Raw genomic sequence first — 27,723 nt, 5'->3', positions numbered from 1 at the left:
TCATCATTTTAATGTTACAGCTGGGGAAGTTGGAGCTTATTTTAATTACTTTATATACTATATGCATGTATGCATGCATGCTTGTATTTTGTATTGATATCCAAAATCCTAAGCTATTAATTACTCTTAGTGAAATAAAATATACAATATTTGCCTGAAGTGGAAGTATCAAGTAGCATAAAACGGACATACCAAAGTAAAGTACAGGTACCTTAAAAATATATTTCAGTACAATACTTCAGTCAATGTACTTTGTTACATTAAACCACTAAGATGTTGATTTAAAATGATGATAGCACCATTTCCTAGCTGACACATTGGTCCTGTTTTAAGGGGATTTCCTATTTACTTGGTGACGTTACAGGTAACTGAATGTAACTTGACATGTCACATAAGTAGTCTTTTTTTAAATTGTCTTTGATGATTTTATACACTAGAAATACATCATTTCCAGTGGATACTACCCTCATGCTTGTTCCCTTGTGTCTGATTTTCTTTTTTAACTCTACAAATGTTCCTCATGGGAACAAGTAATCATCAAAATCCTTGAAACTTCCCTTGCAAAGTGATGTGATTTCATTCAGAAAAATATAATTTATGCTTTTACTGTTAAAGGCATCAGCTTCAAATAAATCACATTACCTTGATCTTACCTATTGTCATGTGTGCTATAAATCTACATCAAAAGATGTACATGAGCAACAAAAGGCCATCTGCGAGTAGTGGCTTGTGATCAGATAAGCAAAATAAAGTCACTAGTAACAATATTAGGTCCTATACAGGGAAACTGCACCATTAAAAATGTGACTGCCAAATGCGCATACAAGTTGGATTTTTATACATTTTTCCATCTCTGCCTGCAACATCATGGCATCTCATTAGGAATTTGAAATGAGGTTTGTTCTGTATTTGTGTGTTCTTGCTGCCCTCTAATGGTTCAACGTGAACAAGACGACTCCTCACAAGTCTGATAAAAACTTGCAACAACACATTTATTTAACTCGTGTTCAGAACTGTTCACATGAAAATCAACAAACAGACAAATTGTGAGTGGGTTTTAAGAGAACAGGCTTCCCCACCCATCCACTTTGGTCCTTGACAAACAAAATTCTCTTAACAGACGTGTGAGCTGTGGCCTTGCAGGGCTCAGTTTAGCAAAGCCAATTCAACAGTAATGGTGCTTACTATTTTTTCTCACATAGGGAGTAGAGAAGTTCAATCTGCTCAGCATACTCAAATCCTGGCCTGTGGGGAAAGGACATAATAGTCATGTTAAAACTGCACCTGAGCTAGTGCCTCATAATAGCATCCATAAAAAACTCCATCAGAACAGACTGTGCACTCTTCTCCCATTTTGTACATTAATAAAGACATGTTGTCCAGTATAAAGACCATCTCTATCCATTGTTCACAGACAGACCCCTCTGCAGTTATCTCACCGTCCAGGTGTCTCCAGTATCAGAGGGATGTTGTCCAGTCTGGGCTCATTGACAATATCTCGGAAAGCAGAGATTCCGATGTGACCTTTACCGATGTCTTCGTGGCGATCGAGGTTGCAGCCTAGTTTACCTGCGACAAAAGAAAAAAAAGAAAAGATAGAAAGGTCAGTGAGACATCACAAAGTTGAATTTATAAAAGTCAAAAGGTTCATATGACCCAATGAACTCCTCTATCCAATCTGTGTTTATGATATTTTTGCATGAAAGTCCTTACGTTACCTTTGGAGTCATTGAGATGGATAGCTTTAAGATAGTGGAGCCCCACTTCCTGATCAAACTGATCAAGCATGGCCTTCACTCCTCCCTCTGCAGCCACGTCATATCCTACCAAGACGAGACACAACACTTCAACAGGAAAGCAAACATTTGTAGCCCTAATGGCAGTTTTTATATTCTAGGGCTTCTTCTTCTTCTTCAGATATCAAGCAGATTTTAGGTTTATATCATGGAGTTTGAGCAAACTACGAACTAAAGGTTACCTGTCGTCCCTTTTGTGGGACAAAATGATTCATTTCGGGTTCCACTCACCTGCTGCGAAGGCGTGGCAGGTGTCCAGACACACTCCAACTCTGGTCTGGTCTCTCACTTTGTCTATGATGCTCTTCAGCTCAGAGAACTTACCGCCTATTGTACTGCCCTGTCCGCTCATGTTCTCCAACACTGACCACATGGAGAGCAGGGCAAAAGCAAAGAAGGCACCATCAGTCCCACACACCCATTCAACTCCAGTGTTTTCCTCAACAACCTGATACACATCCAGGCTGCTTTTGTTCATTCCTGAAGCCCAGCCTGAGGCAGCTTCTGCTCCTGCTTCAGTGTGTCTGCAGGCATTCCTCTGCAGCGTATTCTCATCACACCAGCGGTATTTGGGGTATGTGAGTCAAAAGGACTGTGGTCATTGGCATGAATCACAATTATTGCAACACCAGTGTCAAGCCTGTAGTCACTTCCTCAAATTCAAAGTTATGCATTAACACAGAAGTCAGTCTGAGGTCAAATGATTCTGTAAGAGATGATGACGGAGGTATGGATTAAAATCACTGTGATTGCTGAGGCTTTATTTTATAGTGTTATAGAGCAAATACAACCTTAAGTGTCAGTGGGTGAGTGAGGCTGGTAAGATGTTGGTGAGGTTCTCCACTGTTTGTCTTTGCCTAAGCTGTTTTCCTGTGTTCTGCATATGCAATTGTGGTTATCTGACACTTATTTCCCTTGCTACATGACATAATTTTGCACTCTTTGCAGCTGGTGCACCAGCACCAACGACTATCTGGCCCCATTTTATCTCTAAGTTCCTCTCTTTCTTGGAAACAAAGACCTTTGTTAAAGCGGATAGACACACTGCTTATTCATCTGAATATGACATGCTGGAGTAGCTGCCTTTGTAATTATGTTTTGCAGTGGTCCCTCCATAAATGCAGATGCAACAGCCACAAACACAGCAAAAAAAGATGTAAAAGTGAAAGGGAAAAGTATCAAAAATATCACAAAAAATTGCATCAGTGAAAAAGTTACAGCGGTCGCAGGTTGACCCTCATTATCAAATAACCAAGTGTATTTAAGTGAGTCATATCATTACCGCTGACAGTCTCAACACTTACTCAACTCATCATATTTGCTGTGGGGCTACTGCACAGCAATGGGTGTTTTTGTTATTTTGTTCACATCCTGTACCTGTGACCACAGCAGGTGTTTGCTGGTGAGCGTGGTTAATAGCTCCTGCTATCTTCTCCACACACTCTTCTGTGGTGATGGAGCCCAGGGAGGAGCCAGGGTGGAAGTTGTAAAGGTTGAGGCCCAGGAGGCTACAGCGGCTGAGCTCATCCACCAGCAGGGCCTGGCTCTTCTCAAACACATCTGGGTGCAACATGGTACACAAACCAGAGGCGGTTGTCAGAAGAGAAGATGTGACACAGTTGAAAAGATGACATAGCTAATGCAAAACAAATGTGAGAGTGAAAGAGAAAGGGAGAAAAGTCAAGGACATAATCTGCAGGATACATCCATCAGTGTCTGACAAACCTTCTTTAGGAGATCCACAGTTCATCAGGTAGGACCCATGAGGCAGGATGTGAGCAGGGTTGTACCCCTGTATGGAACACTGCTCCTGAAACTTTGCTGCAGCTTTCTGGTCCAGTGCGGGCCTCTTCCATGAGCGCTGGGAGCCCAGAAACAGGGCAAAGCTGCTGCCACCCATCTCTGTGCAGGACTCCACTGCTTTCCATATCCCACCTGGGGAGAAAGCAAAAGAAATGAGAGTGCATGTGTGTTTTTCAGAGGTGGGATCAAGTCATTGTTTTGCAAGTCACAAGTCAGTTTTAGGTATTTGCGGGTAGAGTCATAAGTCAAGACAGGCAAGTTTTTACTTTACTGGTAAAAACAAGTTTGCTGTAACAAGTGTGACTAAACTGAATCAGTAAAAAAGTAGTGCTGACAATGCACTTTCATATAGCACTATTAATCAGAACCAGATCAGAGTGAATTTTGTAAGTTTCTACTCTGTCTTGTTGGATTTAACTCATGTCAGATTGGAAAAATGTCAATAATTCCTCTTTCCAAATTGGCTTGTGGGAAGGTATCAAGTATTTCCAAGTGAGAAGGCTCCAAGTCAAAGTAATGTCACAACTTTCTGGGGTTTATGTCCAAGTCCAGATCTAAAGTCATCAAATCTGTGACTCAACTTCAAGACTTCAGGAGACTCTGACAACTCTGACAGGAAGACATTATGCAGTACCTTGAATGCCAACATGAGCTCCAATGTATTTCTTATTCCCACGGTCCTTTCTCCGCAGACCTCCTCTCTCCTCAGTCTCCTTCTCTTCAGTAGCCTCTGCCTCCTTTTCTCCTCCCAAATCATCCTCTGTTTTCCTCTTCCTTGCTCCTCTCTTTTTTGGAGCCATGCTATCAAGAGAAAGTGTGAAACCGCAGCTATGAATATGCAAATATATGCAAAAGATTGTTTATGGCTTTAGTGGCTAATTAGAAATGTGCATTTGGGAGGGCTATGCACCTCCGAAGCACAAACAGTGGTGCTAAGTTTGACTTGTCGAAAGTTTATGAAGGTCAAATGCGTCTTTTATGCATCCCTCCCGGCAGCAGCCAGCCACTCAGAGGGCTTCCACGCAGCTGCCACAGGCTGGCCATTGGAGACGCTTCATGCTGAGCAGCAAAATGGCCGCCCGTCAACCGACTGACTCCACAGCGCTTTGAAATTTAAATTCTTCTGCACATTAGGGTTTACACTATTACAACGTTAGTACTTATTTACGAACCAGTAGCTTGTTACGCGTGTGTTTTCATCATCTGCCACTTACTTGACTGTCCGCTCAGGCGTCGCTGTTCTTGTAGCCTCGACGAATGCCTCAAAAAGCTAAAAAAAAATCGCACTGAAGCACTTTAGCTAAGCTAGCTAGCACGCTAGCTTTTCTTCATATGTGATTCCAGAGGTGAGTAACGTTCGCTTGAGATGTGCGTAATGTGTCTCAGCCTTTTAACAGTTCATAATTTGTATGCATGCAAAATGACTGCAACATATTTGCTAATGAAATGTCACGTCAGTGCGTTTTCCAGCCAAGCTAACGCCGTTAGCTCGGCTACTTGTAGCTTCTGTCAGTCGGTAACTTAGCTAACGTTCGCTAGCATTAGCACTGGTGTCGCTGTATCTGTGGTTGTGCATTAGCAGAGGATATATGGCTCAAGGCTCGGTGTATTTGCTGTTAAGGACCGTTGTGTACACAGAACAGAGTAGTTGCCTAACATTTACTTACGTTGGTTGACAGCTGGTTGAGCTCGATAATTTGTTAATGTGCGCGCTGATCTGTGTCTGCGTATTTTACAAGTAAGGGCAGAAACCACTCCTTAATGTTAGCCGTCGACGAAATATTTTACCAGCAGCTGCTGTTAAACTTGTCGCCTGTATAAACTTCCAAGTAGTTACAGGGATGAAGGTGGGTGGCTGTTAACCTCAACGCTAAACCGTTTATTGACGGTTGACGTTAAGCGTGTTTAATCACCTGTGTCTTCGATTTTTGTGAACGTTTTTCCCAGTTTTAGCACGAGAAAGCTCAGCTCTTCTAATGCTATAGTGTTAGCTAGCTAAATGCGGATGAGCTTGTGATAACGTTGACAGGACAACAGGTACGGTAACATTTGCTGGTGTAGTTTACATCATTGACTTGGAGGGTGGCTTGGCAGAGCTGAATGCAGATTTGACAGCTCGTAATAACATATTACTCAGGTCGGGCTTTCTGATCCGCCAGGCCTGAGGTCAGAAATGCTTCAGGGAGGATGTCAGGTTCTTCGTATGTGAATCCCGTCAGCTGGAAGTGTTGTGGCACTATGCAAAAACGAAACCAACTAAAATCAGACACCGTCAGGGCGTAGCACTTAAGTAAGTTCAACCATCTGTTCTCTTCTAAGTTAATGAACAGACGATTTTCAACATGGTAACACGAGCCTAGATATCCTGTGGGGTTTTGGTTATTGTCATATTCGAATGTAACGTTACTGGTAAATTAAATGGGTGGTTTCTCTGCTACAATACAGTAGAATGACAATATTTTCTAAGCCTATTAGACTGTGAAGCCAAGTTTGACTTAGAGTGAATGCTTTAACCTGTTGGACTATCATATTGCTACATTATTTATAGTTTTCTTTGGGAAAAAAATCTTGTATATGAATATCGTATAAAGCATCAACATCTAACGCTATAATCATTCTAGAATTTTTCAATATTTATCAGTATTGAGGTATCCACTCAGAAAGATTTGTCCATCACATTGGCAGCCTGCTTTACGTTGTTATATTTGGAATTTAAAATGACAGTGCATAATTTGGTGTTCTTGTGTTGCACATGCTTCTTGTCTCACAGCTGTTAAAGAGCCTAATCTGAACTATTTGCTCACACTCCATCTTAGAAACACTTAAAGCATAAGCATGGGTCTCAGATCTTTAGTCGACCACTTGTTATTGCTTCCAAAGCCACATTCAGACTCACTCGGTCTGCTGACAAGATGAGTTGTTGGCTGACTTAATCAACCCCCAACACCATCTAAATTGGTTGGACCTACCAGTGTGATCAGCTTACGGAGTGATGTATGCGTATGATAGGGATAATTACTGTGTTTGTTGCCCACATGTCCAGCATTATTCTTAGCTCAAGCACCTGATGGCTGCTGATTCCTCCAATCGAGCATGCAGTCCATTGTCGCTTACACACATGGATGAAGGCTCACGTGGCCACGAGCCTCCATCCACAGTGCGACTGTTATAATGTCTTTTATCCTTTGATTCTTGCTTCAGTCATCATTAATTGTTGGTCTGTGTGTTTTGAGCAGTGGTTTACTCTATGGTTAAAAGCCACTGGCTATACCAAAAAGCAATCAGTGATTTTAAAATGGTGAATGAGTGGCCGCATTTTGGAATACCCCTCTTGTTTTTTTCTCTAGAAGAAAGGAGTATTGGGACAGGAGCAGTAGTTCATGGAAGACAAGAAAAGGAAAAAAGACGAAAAAAGGAAAAGGGAAGCCTCTCAGAAGGTGAGCATGTTTAAAATGACTTGCAAGCTCCCCTATCTAGGTTTAACACCACTGAAAAACACTCCATTGCCTTGCTCAACAGCAGTTTGAGAACAGATCATTTTATATTATTTTGAGAGTATATTGTTGGACTTACAGTTTATGATTAGATGCGAAAATCTTGGAACTGAGTTAGGATGATACTGCATTTATATATTCTAACTTCAAGGCTGTATTGAAAGGACTTCCACAATAGTCCCACTCCAATAGAACATATGCATAGATAAACCTGGATTTGTAAATGAGAATTTTTAAGGGTCTCAACTAACTTGCACCTGCTGGAGGCACACGTACCAACAGCACTTACAATTGTTGGCAGTAGCTGATGTATTTGGTGGCACAGAATGAATGAATTGTTGTTGAACTGTTGCACTTGTTGCAATTAATTTTGTCATCCTCAAGCCACCATTTGGTAAGAGTATAGATTTAATTACCATCTATATCCTATCATATGTTGGTTTATGACAATATGAGTACATAGTCATATTGTTATATGTTATATGATGCTGTCAATTGTTCACCTCAAATAGTTTTATTATTTGGGAAGGTAGCGCTGTGTCATTTTAAAATGGAGCTTTGTTTTTCTTAAAGGGACTTACGTTTCTTTTAACATGTGGATAAAGTAAATCCTCTTTGGAAACAGGTCATTGCATTAAGCACAAATCTGAAAAATGCAATTAACCCCAGGAAGTGTTTTAGGTTGCACTGTTTTGACAATTTAAAATAACACGAAAAGAAGACCAAACCGTGACAGTTATAATCAGTGTTTGGATAACATCTGTCAGTGTTATGAGAATACTGTTTAAAACCTGACAAGTCTCAACAATGTGATCTATTTATTATCCTGGCGCTCCTAGACTCAGATGAAACCACAAACACAGATTCATTCTTGTGAACCCTTATGTCTTGTCTTATACTTATTTTTCATCTTAGCCCAGCACATGTTTTACTGATGTTTGACACTTGTGTCCTCTTTGAAAGAATGATTCAGTAACTAATGTGTTTTTTTTCCTCATCATTTTAGGTCACAGAACAAAAAAACAAAGGTGAGCAGCACAGTGATGTATGTATATATATTAAGATATACTGTGGATGTCATGCATTTGCTTATCTTATCTCTTTTCTGACATTTGATTTTTTTATTTTTAGTTTTATTGAGTATTTTTGTCCAAATGGATTATGATAGTATGTAAATTGAAGTTATTGGATTTTACATTTCTGCCATAACACTTTATGGCTTTTCTTAATTGGCCTTTGCAACACTTTGATGTTGTAGTTTTGGGGGGGAAAATAAGATGAAAGCAACACTCATGAACCCAAAATAATCTGCATTAGGGAATTTTATGTAGCATCTTCCATTTCCTAATCTGTTTCATACCAATATATGGTTAGTGCTCACATTTACAGATTTTTTTTTTGTACAGATTACTCTCTTATATAACACTTTTCATCTCCTCCGTTTCTCTCTCTGCTCTGCCCTTCCTGCAGTGCCAGACTTGACCAAGCCGGCATCTGCCCAGTCTCCTGCCACTCAGAGCAGCTCTGCCTCCCCCAGCCCTGGACCCACCCCCTCTGCCTCCCCATCCCCAGCCACCTTGGGCCCTGGCAGTGCTGCCACCCCGTCACAGGGCGGCAACAATGCCAAGCGCCTGGCGGTGGCTAACGGACAGCCCACCTCCACCACCATTTCTTCCTCCACCGCTGGCGGCCCCAGTGCTGCTGGAAACGGCAGTACAAGTAGCGGAGGCGGAGCCCAGGCGCCTCAGCAGCAACCGCGCTACATGCCGAGAGAAGTGCCGCCGCGATTCCGCTGCCAGCAGGACCATAAAGTGCTACTGAAGAGGGGTCAGCCGCCACTGTCCTCCATGCTGCTGGGAGGGGGAGGAGGAGGAGGGGATGGCCCCAATGCAAACATGGCTGCTGTCTCAGGTAAGTGTTAATAATGCTGTAGGTCACATTTAAAATTGATTGAATTCTACGCAAAGATTATTTCGATAATTTCCTTTTGACCCCTAAGTCTCTTTTATGGGATTCGCTTTTTCAGATTCTGGTGCAGCTGCCTCCTCATTGGCCCTCACCTCATCATCAGTTGCTGCTTCTACTACTACTTCTAATTATGCAAATTCCATGTGGGGGGCGAGCTCAGGCAGCCAGGCCTCCTCTCAGGGCAGGGAGAAGGTGATTGTCGATGGCAACGACCTGGAGGAGTGGCCTAGCATCGCTGGCAGTGATGGGGGAGGAGCTTCTTTCACCACCGCTGGAGGAGGCAGCAGCAACAACGGAATGCCTGTGAACAGCATCAGTGCCTCTGGCAACCAATCCTCACCCACTTCCTCGTTCTCTTTGCCCAATGAATGTATGCAGTCGTCCAACGGTGTGGCGTGGGGGATGGCTGCCTCCCAGGGTCATCTTGGAGGAGGGAATGCAGTAGCTGCAGCTGGGCCTCTGCTACAACAGCCCTCCTCACTTTCCAAAGCCTCCACTGTGCCAGGGAGCCATGATGCCAGTGGCCCCGTTGACGGCAGCAGTGGGATTCCAGGTGCCAACTTCAATCCAAATGCCAACCCTTCGGCCTGGCCTGCCCTGGTGCAGCAGGATGGGCCCGCTGCTGCAGTAGAAGGAGGTCCGTCTTCCTTCCATCACCAGGGCCCTGGAGGGTCTTTGTCTGCCAACAACTCTGCTTCCCTGGGCCTTGGGCTGGGAGGCGGGGCAGTCGGGGTGCTGGGGGGTCACCCACCTTTATCTGTGAATCAATCAAGTACCCATCAGCGGCAACTTCACCAAATGCAATCCAGAGACAGAGAGATGGGAGGGGGAAAGTGGGACAGCGAATCAGCGGGACCAAAAATAGCAGGGGGAGAAGGGATTGGGGGAGGAATGGACCGTGGTGTGGGAGGAGGTGAGATGAGTGTGGGAGACCACAGCCTTGCCTCCTCATGGAGAGGCCAGTCTTCTTTCCCTGCAGCTAACTCCAAAACAGGAGCCTCAAGGACTGATGGATGGGAGGGTGGAGGAGGTGGCACAGGTGGATTCGGAGCTGCTGAAGGGGATAATGGGACATCGGGTTGGGGGTATCCGAGTTCCACTAGTGGGGCTAATGCTTGGGGCAGTTCTGGAACTGCAGGAAACGGTAGTCAAACCTCCGGGGTATCTCAGGGAGGGTGGGGGTCATCAGGAGTAGGAGGGGAGAGAGGAGTTTCTGGTGGTGATTGGGGTGGTAGCTCCACTGGTATTGGTGGTGCTAATCCAGGAGGTGAGGGTATGGGTGGAGCCTGCAGCAGTAACAGCAGCAGTAGTGGGGGCAGCACAGCTGGCAACCCCCCTGCCACCTCCACCTCTTCATCAACAGCCACCACTATGACCAGAGCTTGGGACAATCAGAAGGGAGAGAGTGAAACAGGGGAATGGGGTGCGGGAGTAGACGGACAGGGAGCACAGGGAGGATCTTCATCCAGTGGTGGAAATTCCAGAAACAGCAGTCACAGTCGTCCTCGCCGCCCTTCACCTAATGCTGAAGTTGCCTTACAGAACCTGCTCAGCCGGTCTGATCTGGACCCTCGGGTCCTGTCCAACACAGGCTGGGGCCAAACACAAATCCGACAAAACACGTCCTGGGACTTTGAAGAACATGGAGGACAGAGTAAAGGTGGATCATCATCAGCTACATCAAAACACCCAGCTTCTCTTGGTGGTGGTTCTCAGTATTCTGGTGGACCCAGGACTCTAATCAATGATTCTTTGGGTCCAGGGGTCAATCCGTCCCTGGTTCCATCTGCTGGGTCCTCCGGAGAGGGCTGGGAGAGCAGCAGCAACAGTAGCAGTAGTGGGGCCTCTCTGTCTGGGAGAGCCCCACCACCTTCAGGCCCCAACATGAGAAATCTTGGCGTCTCACAATCTGGGCCAGTGACCACAACGGGACCTGGTATGGGGTCAGGGGTAATGCCAGGACATAGCCAGCAGGGGAAGGCTACAGGCTGGGGTGGAGGAGGAATGGGTGTTGGGGACGGCCAGCAGGCCAAGGGTTGGGGGACTGAGGAATGGAGAGACAGTAGTAGAGGAGGAAATGGTGGAGGATGGGGTGATCATGGGCAACAGAACGACCTAGCGAGTGGAGGCTGGGGAGGAAATCAGGAGGAGAAAGGGACAGGGGGATGGAAAGAAATGGGAGGAAATGGAGGAGGAGGTGGGTGGGGATCAGGACAGAAGGTTGGGGCAGGTAGGGACTGGGGAGAGCAACAGTCCAAATCAAATAGTGGAGGAGGGGGATGGGAGGATGAGAGGAAGAACGGAGGAGGAAACTCAGGTGGGGATTCAGGTGTGGGTGGTTGGGGGAGCTGGGATGATGGTGCTCCCCGCAGAACCTGGGGAGCAGGGGGCACAGGGGGAGGAGGCAGTGGAGGAGGGGGGATGGGTGTTGTTGGGGGCATGGGGTCCAAACCCCATCAAAGTTGGAGTGGAGGAAACAAAATGCACCAGATGCCAAACAGCCAGTCGGGCTCCATCACAGGCCCGCAGGCACAACTGCAACAGCAACAATCACAGCCCCGCAATCAGCATCCACAGCGACAGCAAGCATTGGACCAAGGGGCTATGCAAGGGGGCGGGGGGAGGAAACCTCAAGCCCAGAATCAGAACCAAAGCTCAGGCTGGACCTCGGGGCCCATCCCTGGTGGCTCCGTAGGATGTGGAAGTGGATCTGAACCAAGTGGCTGGGAGGAGCCCTCGCCACAGTCTATAAGCAGGAAGAACGAGATAGATGATGGAACATCAGCATGGGGAGACCCAACCCATTACAACTACAAGCCGGTCAACCTGTGGGATAAAAACAGCGCCCCTGCTGGCCAGCAGCCTCCGGCCCAGACTCAGGCGCAACAGCAGCAACAGCAACAGCAACAGCAGCAGCAGCAGCAGCAGCAGCAGCAGCAGCAGCAGGCACCTCCAATACAGCAGCAGCCTAGCAGGCAGGCTGCAGGGCTCGGAGGTAACAGAGACTTTAACACTGGCCATGGACCTGGAAAAACTTCAGCTATTAGTAAGACACCTCAAACTATGAATTTAAAAATATTATTTTGATTTTGAAATTGTCATGGAGAAAAAAACCCCAGCCATAATTCATTCGTTGCTAGAATTAAGTGAGATTTTTTTTTTAATTTTAGTAAATTTAGTAGTAACTTCAGTTTAGTAATTTTAGTAAAGATAATTGAGTACTTTTTTACCTGCTTTCAGAAAAACTGAAATATTATTTAAACCTTTGACTTGTATTATAAGATACTGTTGTGTGTTAAAACTATCATCAGGCAAATCAGTCACAAAGCTCAAGTAAACACTGATATCAAATACAAATTCTACAGTCGCGTTCACATAGAGCACAAGGTTTAGAACCACAGTTTGTCATGTGGTAATTTTGCTGGGGGGAAGTTGAAAAGTATTGCTAACTTGCACAATGCTAAGGAACCAGATTCCTGAAATAAGAAAATAATCTCCCATTAAGTAATAGTAATCAGAAGCACTGGGGCCACACTGCCCACGTGAGCAGTGATGCTCAGGTAGGGTTAGCTGCTGCACAGCTGTGGAACATGTAGAGAATAGGAGTCCTACCTATTTTTCCACATGACGTAAGTGGTTTTAAGCACAATAGACCGTTAAAATGGACTTTTGATAATCATATTGACATCGTACCACATTTCACAAGTTTCAATATCTTTATCTCTCACAGACATGAAAAAAATATGTTTATGTTTAACTCAAACACTTGCTATTTCTGTTTCAAAATAGAAGTGCTCCGACAACGTTTCTGTGGACTAAATCCCTTCATTTGTCAATACAAGGCTTTTTGTTAGGGAATATTTGCAGTACAGTCTTGTTGACAATTCAGTAGCTTGCACAGCTAAGTTGAATTGCGTAAATACAGTAGTCATAGCAGCAGGCGATGCAGCAACAACATTGTCTGTGTAACACCACACGCGTGTGAGTCGCAGCATTTCAGCAGTCACATGCTGCTCACAGAGGCAGTTTGGCCAGGGCGTAGGAGTTAGTAAAATCTTCTGACAACATTTCACATAAATTTTATTTACAAAATATGTGCATTTGTAAATGCAGGCTTTGTGCAAGTTTGTTCGTGAGTCAGCTGTGGCAGTTTGACAGCTTAAGATGTTTAATATGTCTGTGTGGAAATCACCGAGAAGTTGACGACTCAAAAAATGCTGTACTACAACAGTTGCCTTTTACAGGAAAGGTTGATCCGTTGTTTATTGGTTGGTATGTAAGTTAGCATATCAGAATGACAACTGAGTCATGAGAGATGATGTTGTTTTTCAGCCAGCCACCTGTCTGCTATCTCTGCAGTTTCATATCAAAACCACATTAACAGTAGTCAGCCATGGCAGTTTAGCTTCAGTGGGTGTTCCAACTGAGCACAGCTGAGGAAAAAACACATTTACTGTCAGTAAATATTCTCTGGGTAATACTGTGACTGTGGAGAAGATGCTCTGAGTCTGGATCAGTGTGCTAGATCACATCAAGTCAATAACTCATCAAAAAAATATATATGTGAGGAAGAGAGTTGCTATAGCTCTTTTGTATATCACTTTTAAAACCCTGCACAATTTCTAACTTCTGTTAACATGCACAGCTTCTCAGGTGACCACACGAACAGAACTTATTGACTGCTTGTCTGCATGTTGTCTGCATGAGCAGAGTCTAGACATTGAATTGAGAGAAATAATTGTGTCCTTACTCAAAGGCTCTCTTTCAGGTTGCTTCATCTCAAGCCTGTGTTGTCCATGTGTGTCTACAGGTCCTTCGGGTTGGGGTGGTACTTCTCCAACTAGTCCTACAGTAGACAATGGCACGGCAGCTTGGGGAAAGCCCACTGATGCCCCTACAGGCTGGGGAGACCCTGACGATGCTGGAGGGAAGACAACGGGCTGGGGAAACCCTTCTCCCAACCCCATCAAATCTAGTGAGGAAAATCTAATCAAAACTAAAGCATATGTGGTGTAACCAGCTGAGAAATATTTGAATCACAGCTGTACTATCTGTGGGATATCCATATAACTTGATTTTGAGGATTGCATTGGTTGTGCTGGGTTAGACATTTGGTGTATTGTATTTGGAACATTGGCACGCTTATACTCCTTTAGTGGAATACACAGAAATGTACATATCCTAGTCTGATAGTGGCATTACGCATGACTCTTTTCTCCTGCAGGTTCAAAGTCTATGCAAGATGGCTGGGGGGACAAAGAGGGCTCTGTGGCTGCCTCGCGCCACTCAAGCTGGGAGGACGAGGAGGAGGGAGGCGGCATGTGGAACAGCGCCGGCTCCCAGGGAAGCGGCTCGTCTTGGGGACAGGGAAGCAATGGGGGCTGGGGACAGAGCCACCCTGGGAAGAAGCCCAGCAACAAGGTTGGTTGCTGACAGGGAAAATAGATTTTGATAAAGGAGAAGTGCAAAAAAAAATGTATTTAAAAAACAAAAACAAAGTCATGACATCTGGGGCAGAAAAAATGTTTTTCACTGGTTGTGTATGGCAGGGTTTTTGCATGTGTCTATATAATCATTTCACTGTTAAAACCATTGTAGAACTTTTGAAATCATGGTCCGCTGGCTTTGTATTCGTCTGTCAGGTTCCACTGAAGCCTGGCGGAGGAGACTCGTGGATGAGCCCCATCAACAGACAGTTCTCTAACATGGGACTGCTGGTAAGGAAAAAATCTCTCAGCATTTTAACTAAGTGTTATTGTGGCAGGGCGACGTTGAAACTCTCCTCTTTTCCAAATGCTTTGTTTTGTACCCACGCACTTATTTGCCAAAATGTACAGGCATTTAGCAGGTTAGTTGTTTCCTACATGATGCCGATGATGGTGGTGGTGATCATGATAATAATGGTGACCTTTTCTGCTGGACAGAACGATGATCCAAGTGGTCCAAACATTGACCTGGCTCCAGGATCCCTCCAGGAGAAGAAGATGGATGTGGAGAAAAGAGGCATGGGGATGGGTATGGGTATGAACGATTATAATGGAGACATGAGGAAGGGAGGAAGAGGAGGAGGAGGAGGGATGGCTTATCGTCCACCTGGTTCCAAAGAGGCAACACCTGGGGATGCTGGGTCCTACTATGATAAGGTATTGTCTTACTGCCACCGTAGAAGTCTTTGTCTTCTATGTCTTTCTCATGTCTAGATAACATTTTGTCATTTCTTACTATTCTTTATTACCTCTTGTGATTCTACCTTTTCTTCCTGGTCTGCCCCATTCCTCCCTGTCTCAATCTTCCCCACCCCCCGTTCACCACCACTCAAATTGGTCTCCCATTGGCTGTCACTGTGACAGACCTTGCCTTTGACCAATCAGGATTGGTGCCTTGGGGAGGAGGGTCCTTGCTCTCTATACTCACCACCCACTGTCTACAAGCCCCATTCCCTCTTCAACCACACTATTCCCTTTAGACAAGTAAGATAACTGCTCCTCTTGTTTCTGTCCTGCCATTTTTTTTTTACATTAGGCTCTTGTAGTTTTGCATTTTCTAAAAGTAATCATACAGTTAAACCCCCAAATTGTCCTTCCTCCAGTCTGTCATGTTCTATGTAGTCTGTATGTTTTGTTTCATGTATATTTCTCCACTGTTATGAGTCCTCTGAGGTTTAATTTTTCATCTTCGATCACAGGGCGGTCACAGTATCTTTGGCAGTGGTGGAGGGATGGCTCAGTCAAGACACCAGCCAAGTGTCCCACCCATAAATCAGTCCCCAGGGATACGAGCGCAAGTGCCTCATCAGTTCCTGTCACCTCAGGTAGCGATGCTTTTGCTTTCACTCTGTGATGAGTATTCTTCCCAGCTGTCTACATGTTTCACGCTTAGCACTGACACAGGAAGTATGTGGGTTTACTGTCAGTGTTAAGCAGTTTATTTTTGCCGCTAAGTAAGCAGTTAAAAGCAGAGTTACTGAGGGCAATTTCTGTGGCTCTTCTTGATACGATCATCTGGTCTGCTTTTGATGACATTTGTCGCTCCATGTTCGTCACATATATTGAATGTGAAAACTTGCAATGATGGAGAAACTGTTTTCTGTAAATTGTCTCCAATGTAATCATAGCATATGACCGGATCATGAATGGGGTCGACTGCGAATTTCAGACTTGTCTTTGTGCTGTGAACTTTCTGACATAGGGTGTAATTGTCTGGTTCCTTTTTCTATGAGCTTACAAAATGTGGTCTGCTGCCTGTGTGCATTGCGTCCATTAGTCAGTGCGGTCCCTAGAGTGCACAATCTCTCTCCAGGATGACATTGATCATGTTTTTTTGCTTACTTGTAAAGAATACTAAAGTGAAACGCATGTCTTGAATCAATTTCATTCGCTTACTTTGGTCGAGACCCTTGTTAACACCAGCTAATGAGAACATGAAAGAGAATCAATGTTAATCGGGGAGAAGCAGTAAGCTAATGTGGTTGCTAGTGGTTACAGCACCGAGGCGTTTCTGTGGTAACAGGTGTGCCTGCCTGCTGTTGTGTCTGTCTCCAGGTGCCAGGCTCCGTGCTGAAGCAGATGCCCCCTCCCAGCGGGAGCGTGGGGGGTGTTGGCGGCGTGGGAGGAGTGGCAGGAGTCGGGGGAAGTGTGTTCCCTGCACAGCTGTCCCCCCAGCATATTGCCATGCTCAGCAGCATCTATCCACCTCACATCCAGTTTCAGCTGGTGAGAAACAGCGCTATACATTTCTGAAAGTCACAAAAATCACTGCAGAGTTCCATCACAGGTCTGCTGAGTCTGGAAATATACAGAGAAAATTATGTGATAATTTCACAAAAATCTAGGACAAGAAAATCATTTTTAAATACTTTTCATATGTACATTGTGTGTATACAGAGTTATACAGTTACACAGTTAAACAGAATTAATGTCAACAACATAAACTCTTCCTGCATTTTACATTTCCTCCATGTATAGCGACCAGTCAGGAGGGGTGAAGAATGACTCATTTAAATTATATTCAACACCCACAAAATCCTTGAAATCATATCAAGCAATTAGATGAATAAGTAGTTTGGAAAATGAAACATTCAAATGTTTTCAGACATAATTTTTATGTGTTTCAAATGTATTCTTATGAAGCAAACTTTTGCCACAGACTGACTCACTGCCCAAATATTTAGACATGACGATTACCTCCAAGTGGAGCCAAAAAAATGATACTCAGTCTACAAAGCATTCAGTTGATCTGTGGGTTTGTCAGTGCAAAGCTTGAAAATTGTTAGTGCAGAGTGCATTTTTGTCTCTGTTGCCGTCTCACTCCTTTGTTTCTTTTTCTGTTTCTTTCTGTCTGTGTTTGTTCAGGCTTGTCAGCTCCTGCTCCAGCAGCAGCAGCCACAACAGCAGCAACAGCAGCTACTGCAAAACCAGAGGAAGTTCACACCAAACGTGCGGCAGCAGCCTGACCCTCATCAGGTATGCACAGACAAACAGTATCACTCACTCCTTAGTCACATTTTCACTTTCTCGTCCCAGCTGCTGACTCGTGTTTTTTTTTTTTTGTTTTGTCTCCTCAGCTGGCCAGAATCATGGCGGTGCTCCAGCAGCAGAGGCAGCAGCAGCAGGTCGGGGGTTTAGGTGGCAGCTCCAAACTCTCCCCCTCCCACCATGGTGGAGGTGGCGGAGGGGGTCCCAAACTGCCTGGGGCTGATCCCCTGCCCCATCCAGGTCTGGCAGGATCTGTGGCTGACCTGCATCAGAAAACTCTCGGACCATACTCCGGTGAGCGTTCATTCTTAGAACAGTTTTGATTAGTGCTGCACGATTTGAGAAAAATGTGCAATTGCGATTTGAGTGGACAATATCGCGATTGCGATTACAGTATAATAAATAAATGGTATCATGAGTCTTCTTGCTTGATTCAGTGTTTCCCCTACATTATATCAGGGGGGCACTGACCTGACATGACATAGTTATTGTTATGGGCAGTGTGTAAATGACCAACAACAGACGGAGCACAGTCAAACATGCTGCTCACACAGCAGCGCAGCACAACACTTTACCTACAGCGGAGCGAGCCTGTGTTGCGTTCAGGCGCTGTCACGTAAATGACAAATTCCAGCACGCCATAGCACAACACAGCAGCATATGTCAAGTAGACCGAAAGTGAGCAAAATTGCTCAATTTTTATTATAAATTTGTTATTATGTAGTTTGTTGTGGAGTCCGTGATTTCCCCATGACACTTAAAATGTTTGCGTAACTGTGCTTGGATGTTGTTTTATGAGGCTCTGACGGCTTTCAGTTGTCTCATTGTCTAACGTCGCTCGACTCGGCTTTCTCTCGCATGCATTCTTCCTACTTTTCTCTGTAGTGTCTCAAGTGTTGATATAGACTGGTCGTGTTGCCGTGGGACGTGGCGACTTTAACTTTTAAACTTTTACACAGCACGTCTAGTTCTAGTTTTGATCACGTCATAAGCCATAGTCAGTTTAGCCCTGTGATTATTTTTTTTTAACCTTTATGTTGATGAATTCAAAGTAAGTTGCCATATTATTTTCATTTAGCACCAAGTTTCCTTTTAACGTAATGAATGTTTTAAAGAAATAACCCTTTTCATGTTTCCTTCTGTTCTTTATGTCTCTTTCTATTGGCAGGGTTTAGTTCTGGGGTGAACCTGCCAGGTTTGGACCTGGGTGGCTCTGTAGTGGGGGGGCCTGGGGGCATGAAGGACCTCGGGATTCAGCAGTCCCGCTTCAAATGGATGATGGAGGGACACTCTTCTCCAGACACCTCCTCACCTGAGAACGCATTCCACAAAAATGGTGAGATATTTTTTAATTTATTCAAGATGAGGGTTGGGCAGTCTGACGGTGTATACTGTGAGTCAGTAGAAATGTGTCTCCATTGGTGGGGATTTGACATAACAGTTATTATCAAATGTGTAGAAGTACAGTATAGTTATTTTAAACCATTTCCAATTTGAATTTACAGAACATGTGATATATACCGTTACCTTGATATAAAATTACATATACCTTGATAGAATATTTGGCCATATCACCCTCCCCTGTTAATAATAATGTTGTTTGATAAGTCATGGAATAAAGGGGTGTTGAGGCACATGGTGTTAATGCGAGTAGCTGTGAACTCACCTATTAGGGTGGTTATTGAACCCATCTGGTGTTCAGTTATGTAACATACACGATCATTACCTTCCAGGTCCTGTCACCCCCATGAAGATGCCGGGGGGCTCGCCCTACTCTCAGTACGACATGATGGTTGGAGACGGGCTGGGCGACAACTGGCATCGCACCCCTGGCAACAAGATGGGTGCCAAGCCTCCCACCACGGCCAGCTGGCCCCCTGGTTAGTGACAGTTCATAGTTAAAGTGATAACCTGAGCTAGAGGACCCTGCAAGATGTGAATAAGACAAAACATGGTCTTTAACAGACCACACATGTTTTTCTACTTCAGAGTTCCAGCCTGGTGTGCCCTGGAAGGGAATCGATCGTGTCGACCCTGAATCTGACCCTTACATGACCCCAGGAAGCATGATGGGAAATGCAGTGTCCCCCAACCTCAATGATACTGAGCACCAGTTGTTACAAGACAATACTGGTAAGCATTCAACAGCTGCCTTATTAGCCCATTAATAAGGTGTGTGAGGACACCATAGCTACCTCTTAGTTAGTTTACCTCCTTTGTTTCATGTCTTGCAATGTTGCACAAGGGAAGATGGTTTTTTGAGCTCGTGTTTGTGATGCGTTAATGTCTTTTTTTTTTCTTTTTTTTTTAAGGTTTCATAATTTTGCTTGTGTTCATTTGCATACAGATTGAACCAAATTTTTAGGGTTTTTTTTAAGCCAAGAAACAAGACTCCATAAATATGTATGGATTCTCTTTTTGGAATAGTTGTTGGCCATTTTTTAAATGAATGAATGAAAAATGCAGCTGGTTGGTGCCTTTGTTTGCAGATTCCACCCCTCCCCTCAACACCTTGCTGCCTTCACCTGGTGCCTGGCCCTACAGTGCCTCAGACAGTCCCCTCAACAACGCACACAACTCAGGTAACCACACACACACACACACACACACTCAAATCCTCATTCTGGTCAGGTGTGTAGCCTTGTCTTGATTTCTGATCAGAGCTGAGATGGTAGGTCAATTAACTGGTTACTCAGCTGTCATGAGAATTAGTGGGTAACTTGTCCACTAATTATTTTATTTATTTTAAGTCATTTTTCAAACATAAATATCAATCATTGGAAGTCGTTATTATGAGAATTCTTTTTCCAACAATGAATCAGTTGATAGAGAAAATAATCAACTAATAAATTGCCAATAAAAGTAACAGTTAGTCGCAGCCCTGATTGTCTAGTTTTCCGTCACATATTATAATCTGGGTCATACATCAGTCTGTCTCGGTATCCTCTCCAAAATGTGCTTCAACAAGCTGGAGAATTGTAATCCGGGTGTCCGCAGGTCTCTTAAATACAAATTCATAAATATATACAAAACAGATTAGGCCTTAAACGTCATTAAATAGTCTTAAATTCAAATTTGTGAGGGCTCAACTGTCACAGACATTTTATCTAATTTAATTTATCCATCTTGAAATTTCTTTTTGTCAAAATGAGTCAAGTTCTTCTACGTTAAAGTCCACATTTCTGATGTTACAAATCTTTAAACCTACCACTGAACCTAACATTGTCTTTTTACTTTCCTGTTGGCAAAATGTAAATTAACCAAAGTCACTCTAATAACCATATTCCTACATAAAACATCCCTCAGCACAGGACTACATATATACTACTTACCTTGAAAAATGCCTGCAATGCCTGAATAAGAAATAGATGATCTGTCCAAAAATCAGTCTTAAATTTGGTTAAAAAATATCTTTTACTCTTGAGTCTGTCTTGTCTTTGTTCTGTTGAAAGTTCTTCTTCATTACAACACTTGTTTTGTTACATACTGGTGTTATGTTTACCAGTATACAACTCCTCCAGACCCTGATTCGCTTTTCTGTAACCCTGCAGCAAAGTACACAGACTACAAGACCAGCTGGCCCCCAGAGCCCATCGGACACAAGTCTTGGAAAGCTAACCGCGGCAGCAGCCAGAACCAGCTGTCCCGCCCACCTCCAGGACTAGCCAGTCAAAAGCAGCCATCACCTTCCCCTTGGTCCGGAGGAGCCCCTCGATTGGCTGGTCGGGGCTGGGGCGGCGGCTCGAGCACCACTGGTAATGCCCTGACGCATTTTTCATGTTGTGTTGGTTACAAGGTTGTCCCATTTCTTCATCCAGGCACAGTGCTTGTTGAATTATTCAGCTGATTTAAATGTACACAGGAGATAAAACGACTGGCTCCGATTGCTGAGACACAACACAGTGCTCTTTTGAAGTTAGGAGTCTGTTTATATTTGATTTGGATGAGTAGCCAAGCCTCACTGGAAGCAGCAGGGAAAGTTATTCATCATTTATTACATTTGAGCAGCCGAGGGGAAGAAACAGAGTGGGATTGTGTTAACAGGGAATGTGGAAAACTCTCACTCACAGGTTTTTTTTTTCTATTTGCTCACTCTCTCTGTAGCCTCGACCTGGAGTGATGGCAGCTCTCGGGAAAGCTGCTGGTTGGTGCTCAGCAACCTCACACCACAGGTAAACACACAGATGCATTTTACAAAAACAACTACTGAAGCTACTTTGAGGGCAAAAAACAGCATTTTTTTTATTGAGGTTGTTTTGATGTTTTTATAAAGATTTTGAGCTGTAACTATTGTAGGGCTGGGCAATATATCAAATATGACGTAACATGACTGTATCTTGAACATCTAGTATAAATGGTCAGGTTGTTTTTTTTAAGCCACCCTCATGAGACTTGCCTCAGAGTTTTGGTTCTCTCACTCTATCCTGTGGCGCTCTCTCTCTCTCAGCGACACACACATAAGACTCACAAACCACCACCACCATGAGCACCACTGCGACTTGCTAATATTATTAATACATGAACAGGAGAGCTGTTAGTTGGTCTCCAGCTTACAGTGAATAAATCATCACATTTAACAGCGCTGCAGTAACAGTTTAACTTAATGGGTTAACGATAGTGTGAGCAGAGGAAGTGTGTGTCTTGTACCTGTAGGACCCAAGACACGAGTATTTAGTCACAGTTTGCGACAGCGGAGCACGAAACAGATATTTCTGTTTCAAACGTTGTCAATGTAATGTTGTCAATGCAATGCTTTGATTTATTTAATTATAACTATACTTAATTTAACTTTAATACAACAATACTTTATTTAATTTTATTTTAACAGTACTTTTTTTCAGCTTTGTGGCTACAGTACCTTTTTTTAACATAACTATAACAGTATTTTATTTAATGTCATTATAACAATACTTTATTTAGCTTTATTATGACAGTAGCTACTTCATTTAACTTTATTGTAACTTAATTAACTTAATTGTAAGATTTTAAAATATCACGATATATATTGTTTATCGAGATACAGCCTAAAAATATTGCAATGTTTATACCATATTGCCCAGCCCTAAACTGGTCTGAATGTCATACCTTAACCCATCACTGTTCCATTTAAGTTCACAATGGTCCATCTTTTATATTACCGCAGATTGATGGCTCTACTCTGAGGACCATCTGCATGCAGCACGGCCCTCTGCTGACCTTTCACCTTGGCCTGACCCAGGGCACTGCTCTGATTCGCTACGGCTCCAAACAGGAGGCAGCCAAGGCCCAAAGTGCACTCCACATGTAAGGATCAATCTGTTGTTTTTATGACATCTTTATAATATCAATGTCATGTTTGTATGAAACTGAAACCAGTTGCTTCCAAAGCTCACTAATTAAAACTTTTCTCATTCGTTTAATCCGTTACAGAAACAGACAGTGTCAATTTAACACTGCTGTGTTTGTATGGATCAGACAAACGAGATATTACCTGTTAAAAGACTCCAAGCAGTGAATTGATTATCAAAGTAGTTGGCAATTAATGTAATAGTTGATAACCAAGTGATTAATCGTTGCAGCTCTAATCTTGGCAACTGTTAAATCTATTTAGTCTATTAAAAATAGAATGTAAACCTCATAAAATCAATCATTTGTATTGTATTACCTGTTTAACAGTGAAAAGTATTGTAAAACCCACTGTATATGCTCACTGTAGTTTGTTCAGAAGGATTATTTTAAAAAAATCCCAACAACTTTAAAACCTTTCCACCATTTAAGGGTGACTGACATACTTTATGTTTGTATCAGGTGTGTTCTGGGTAACACCACCATCTTGGCAGAGTTTGTGAGCGAGGAGGATGTGGCTCGCTACATTGCACATTCCCAGGCAGGAGGAGCAGGGAGCGGAGGAACCACAGCTGGCTCTACAGGCTCCGGGCCTACAGCATCCTCCACAGTGGGGGCCAACGGCAGCGGAGGGAGCTGCGAGCGAGCCGGAGCAGGAGGCAGCAGCGGGGGAGGAGGAGTAGAAGGAGGTTCCACAACTGGAGGAACAGGAAATGGAGGAGGCGGGCCTTCCAGCTCTGGGTGGCAGAGTCTGGACAGCACAGGCAGCTCATCGGACCAGTCTGCCACCCAGGGGCCCGAGCTGGGAATCTTCACCCAGTGGAGCAGCAATGGAACCGGGGTGGGCGGGGCTGGAGGTGTTGGGGCCGGAAGGCAGGGCCTGTGGGGGGGGATGGGTGGGATGAGTGGGGCGGGGTACCCCAGCAGTAGCCTCTGGGGTTCCCCGGCACTTGAGGATCGTCACCAGATGGGCAGCCCTGCCTCACTGCTGCCAGGGGACCTGCTGGGCGGGGGGACTGACTCCATCTAAGGGGCCGACTGACACACATATTTTACACCCAAGTTGTAATACATATGTCACACTCTGTATTTATTTACACGTAGAGAGATGACATGAATTAAAGCTACACTGGTTACCCAACATGCAGACATTCAACATTCATACTACACACAGGCTACATGCACACATTATTCTCACACATACACATTAAACCGCTTAACTTTAAATGAAGACAACAGTAAAACTTGAACCGGGGAAAAAGGTGAAATCCATTAAACTCTTTAGGACTCAACTGGATAGCTCTTTGTCTTTTTACTTCAAATCCCACCATCTGCATTCAGAGACCCGATCACTCAGGCATGCACTGTAGACAGGCTCAGCCAGAGTCGTACATGTCAACAAGTTTAGCTATTGCTGTTTTTAGTGTGCCACAATTTATTTTCTTTTGTATTACTATTTAATGGTCGAATCTCAAAAATTCAGACTTGCAGACTGAGCCCTCATAGACCTGGCTGGCGTACTTCTAAGTTCTCACGTTCGGAAGCTTGAGAGTGGGGAAGGATCTGGAGTTTGTAGAAAATTTGGGACAGCGCCACACTACTGAGTCAAACGGATGATCAGCAACCTTTTGAGATCTGGAAAAGGAGAGCGTTTCTAGTAGGTACCGACACCTCTACCTTGGTGGAAATATGCCATCAACATGGGACCCAGGGTAAAAAAAGAAAAAAAAAAAAGAAAAATCAAACAGAAACAACATTAGCCAAACTTGCACTATATGCCTCTGGGTTTGTTGTTGACACATCCTCCACAAATCCCTCCATTTTTGAAACAGAGCTACAACACAACTACACAGACCTTACAGGACGACTAAATGTTACAACAGCAGTGGCCTTGGCTAACAACCAGCGGCCGCCCGCCCGCCATGTCAGCAGCCTTCACACCTTCTCATCAGTTACACACTGCTCTTATATTTGACAAGCAAAATTGTATCTCCTTGTTGATGTACGTCGGTTGTTTATCATTTTCTTCTGTTTTAAAAGAAAAGAGAAATGTGTGAAACTTTGTGGAAAATTCAGAGATGTCCTTTTTTTTGCCCTTCAAACACTGACCTCGCTATTGTATTTTTTCTTACTCGAGAAATCAAGTTGGTTATTATATATTGTCATGATGTTAATGATGACTATGATCACTTATTTACTCGCTGTACAAGGTGCCCTCCTGCCTGCCTGTGTGTGCATGAAAGGAGTGATGACAGTATGACCGAATGGAGGAGGATGTGATGAAGATAATGATGACGATGATATCGGGAGTGTCTGTGTTAATTGCTACAATGTTGAATGTTTTTTGTTTTTTTCTTGTCCATGAGAGATTCGTGTGTGTGTGTGTGTGTGTGTGTGTGTGTGTGTGTGTGTGTGTGTGTGCGCGCTTGCTTTTGAACACTTATCTGCTCCAGTCAGGGAAGTGAATAGATGTTAATCTGACAGCTTACATTAGAGAGAAAGGGTGCGTGTGTGGATGTGTACACGTTTGCGTGCTTGACTGTCTGGATATTGTGATAGCTAAAAAGTTCAAAAACATTGGCACTATTGCATATGTCTCTTAAGTTGTGTTTTTTAGCAGCGTTTTGTTCCTGTTTGTATTTTTTTTTTTCTGCCAAATGCAATAAGAGAATATTATGTTTTTAAGACGAAGCAACCAACTGAAGGCATTTCTATAAAGATGCCAAATCCTACCATACCAAGCTGAGCTGGAACAGTGTTTTACAGACACGTTAAAGACATTACCTGTTATGTTTTACTGTTTGTTTTTTTGTTATTATGTATCAATTTAAATTAAGTCAGTCTTTATTATCACTCCTGTTCAGGATGTTTTCATTTATTTCAGATGTTACAAAAGGAGAGGAAATTAATTTAAAGCAGAAAAGAACAAGATAATAAAGGTTGAATTGAAGTCTGTAGTGGTTTGTTGTTTGGTGTGTGCGATTGAGTCGTTGACCGACAGGATGTTAGGTATTCATAGCACATTGTCCTCTGCTGTTTGAGGTGAAATGCCAACCAGCTTCTGAATTCATGTTATCCATGTACCATGGGACAGTGAAGTCAATAGGACTGTCTTGTGATGCAGCATTGTTCCATACACAGTGAATGAAGCAGTGTTCACTGCAGCAAATTTCTTGCATCCAAGGCATTCAAAATCTCCCTACACCTGTCATTAGCAGTGCTAGAACAGTTAATGTTAGGGTGAATGCTGCATAAATTCTGGAGTAGTCCCTGATTTCTCATCCCCCCCAACTGTCTTGTTTTTTCTCTTTTGACTTTGTATTTTTAGATTAATAATGAAGTAATTCCACTGCAGAAAGGAACCTCTCAAGTTAATGTTTCCCTGTGATTTACAGCTTTGGACAAAAAGTGATTAAGTTTCACAAACACTGGCTGCGGTCAACAAAGAAATTTTTATCAATTGTAATACAAGCCCATAACCTCAGGGAATGTCCATTACTTATGAGAGGGGAGGGGGTGGTGCGAATTGAGGGAGGCATGTCAAATAATTTTTCAAGCACTGGGGAGGGAATAATGTTTTTTTTATTTTGGTTCAGGGGAGAGACATTCAGCTTTAAATGGTTGTATTTGTATTTAAATATCCTTAATACCCTCAGAAACCTGATGGCAGGTTAAACGGCATGTTTTCTTTAAAAATTAACGAAAAATACACCTTTTATTATAGTCAGAAGCTGTGAAACCAGGAATAATTGCTTGATTTTCACATTTCAGACTGTCAGTGAATGTATCATGCACAATGAATGCATCCGTCAGAAAAAAAAAATCATAACCTAAGTTAAAATGTGTATGCCTCAGTTTTGCAGTAAATAAACCTTGGAGGGAGGGTCATGTAGGAAATTCAAGGCAAAATACAAGCAAAGTCAAACCCCAGCCGGCCCCTCTCCTCTGATAAGTAAAGAACAGTCCCTTAGTCCAATCAAAGCCTAGACTCAAGTCAGTCTTTAGACGCTTTGCTTAACTAAAGGCGGAGATCTCTGATTGTCTGGTGGCGAGACTAATCAAAGCCAGGCTAGAGGAACACATTTCTGTTAATAGGTTTAGTTGTAGGATTCTCCGGAAATTAGTCATTATTTTGAATTTTAAAAAAGTCCAAGCAAATATGAATAACAGTAAAGTGAAAGCTAACTAAAAAAATACACTGCAGTTTACATTTGTATAGTTTAAGGGGGCTGCGGCCTTTGAAGGTCTACATCTGCCACGTCCTTTGTTCATTTCTCGGAATTAATCCGGCGCATGCGCCCCAACATATTTGTGTATTCTCAATTTTTCCGTAAATTATCCATCCTGGGCCCGGCCCAGTAAACTGAACTCCGCCTTTTCTACTACTGTAAATTGGTAAGGTACTTGCAGAAGTCAACACAACTTTTGGGCGTTTAAAGATACCATGAAAAATATTTTTTCCTGTTTAATGTTTTCATGTCAAATTAAACAAATTAAGCTAGCTGTTAGCCGCTAAACTAACGTTAGCAAAGCGAAACCGTTTTCGTGTAACATTAGTTAACTGAAACTCGTTAGCCTTTTTACTCCTCATAGTGGTTCCCTGTTAACATACTGGTTTTGCTGTTAAAATGAATGTATGCTGTAAAATTGTCTTAAAGACCTACTTACCTTACAGATAGTCATAGCTACTAGTTTTAGTCCAACAGAGGTGATGTTAATTAGCTTACTTAAGTGGCAGCTGTGCTAATGGCGGCACCACTTTGAAGTCCATTTTAGGAGGGTGATGAAGCCACTTTATTGGCATGACATTTCTTATGTGTTGCCAAAGCACAATTACAATTTGAGACAGTGAAAATTCGAAAA

The 27,723-nt window shown here is 43.4% G+C and overlaps 2 protein-coding genes across 9 annotated transcripts; one reads left to right on the top strand and one right to left on the bottom strand.

Annotated features, from left to right (window-relative positions):
* Window positions 1-981: 981 nt before the first annotated feature.
* si:ch211-141o9.10 (probable endonuclease 4) lies at window positions 982-5,434 on the bottom strand. Of its 2 annotated transcripts, none has more exons than XM_050059259.1 (8): window positions 5,267-5,434; window positions 4,234-4,400; window positions 3,522-3,731; window positions 3,174-3,356; window positions 2,028-2,159; window positions 1,719-1,823; window positions 1,440-1,569; window positions 982-1,245 (listed from the first exon to the last, which is right to left on the bottom strand). In XM_050059259.1, the coding sequence occupies exons 2-8, from the start codon at window positions 4,397-4,399 to the stop codon at window positions 1,185-1,187; spliced, it is 987 nt and encodes a 328-aa protein (XP_049915216.1). In that variant the 5' UTR covers window position 4,400; window positions 5,267-5,434; the 3' UTR covers window positions 982-1,184. The 2 variants fall into 2 exon arrangements, with proteins under 2 accessions (XP_049915216.1, XP_049915217.1); XM_050059260.1 differs by lacking the exon at window positions 5,267-5,434 and adding an exon at window positions 4,814-4,955.
* Window positions 4,805-25,810, top strand: tnrc6ba (trinucleotide repeat containing adaptor 6Ba). 7 transcript variants are annotated; one of them, XM_050059236.1, is made up of 22 exons: window positions 4,805-4,945; window positions 6,947-7,036; window positions 8,100-8,121; window positions 8,564-9,004; window positions 9,120-12,056; window positions 13,872-14,036; window positions 14,286-14,482; window positions 14,704-14,778; window positions 14,986-15,204; window positions 15,412-15,531; window positions 15,747-15,872; window positions 16,603-16,773; window positions 17,413-17,523; window positions 17,625-17,829; window positions 18,704-18,871; window positions 19,269-19,415; window positions 19,501-19,668; window positions 20,025-20,117; window positions 21,087-21,290; window positions 21,640-21,707; window positions 22,679-22,818; window positions 23,323-25,810. In XM_050059236.1, the coding sequence occupies exons 2-22, from the start codon at window positions 6,980-6,982 to the stop codon at window positions 23,888-23,890; spliced, it is 6,402 nt and encodes a 2,133-aa protein (XP_049915193.1). In that variant the 5' UTR covers window positions 4,805-4,945; window positions 6,947-6,979; the 3' UTR covers window positions 23,891-25,810. The 7 variants fall into 7 exon arrangements, with proteins under 7 accessions (XP_049915193.1, XP_049915192.1, XP_049915188.1 ...); XM_050059235.1 differs by having other exon boundaries at window positions 9,120-12,107; window positions 19,525-19,668; XM_050059231.1 differs by having other exon boundaries at window positions 9,120-12,107.
* Window positions 25,811-27,723: the final 1,913 nt, after the last annotated feature.

This window comes from Epinephelus moara, chromosome 13 (assembly GCF_006386435.1).
Source record: "Epinephelus moara isolate mb chromosome 13, YSFRI_EMoa_1.0, whole genome shotgun sequence".
Classification (NCBI taxonomy): domain Eukaryota; kingdom Metazoa; phylum Chordata; class Actinopteri; order Perciformes; family Serranidae; genus Epinephelus; species Epinephelus moara.
Note: the sequence above shows the minus strand (reverse complement) of the source record. Positions and strands in the feature narration are given on the sequence as shown.

Excerpts from the sequence above, each read along its gene's own strand:
- si:ch211-141o9.10 (XM_050059259.1), bottom strand. The coding sequence starts at position 4,399 with ATGGCTCCAAAAAAGAGAGGAGCAAGGAAGAGGAAAACAGAGGATGAT. Across the intron at positions 3,357-3,521 it reads CTGTGGATCTCCTAAAGAAG|ATGTGTTTGAGAAGAGCCAG; the intron begins GTTTGTCAGACA and ends TGTTGCACCCAG. Across the intron at positions 2,160-3,173 it reads AACACCTGCTGTGGTCACAG|TGTTGGAGAACATGAGCGGA; the intron begins GTACAGGATGTG and ends CCATGTGGTCAG.
- tnrc6ba (XM_050059231.1), top strand. The coding sequence starts at position 6,980 with ATGGAAGACAAGAAAAGGAAAAAAGACGAAAAAAGGAAAAGGGAAGCC. Across the intron at positions 15,873-16,602 it reads ATCAGTTCCTGTCACCTCAG|GTGCCAGGCTCCGTGCTGAA; the intron begins GTAGCGATGCTT and ends GTCTGTCTCCAG. Across the intron at positions 16,774-17,412 it reads CTCACATCCAGTTTCAGCTG|GCTTGTCAGCTCCTGCTCCA; the intron begins GTGAGAAACAGC and ends GTGTTTGTTCAG.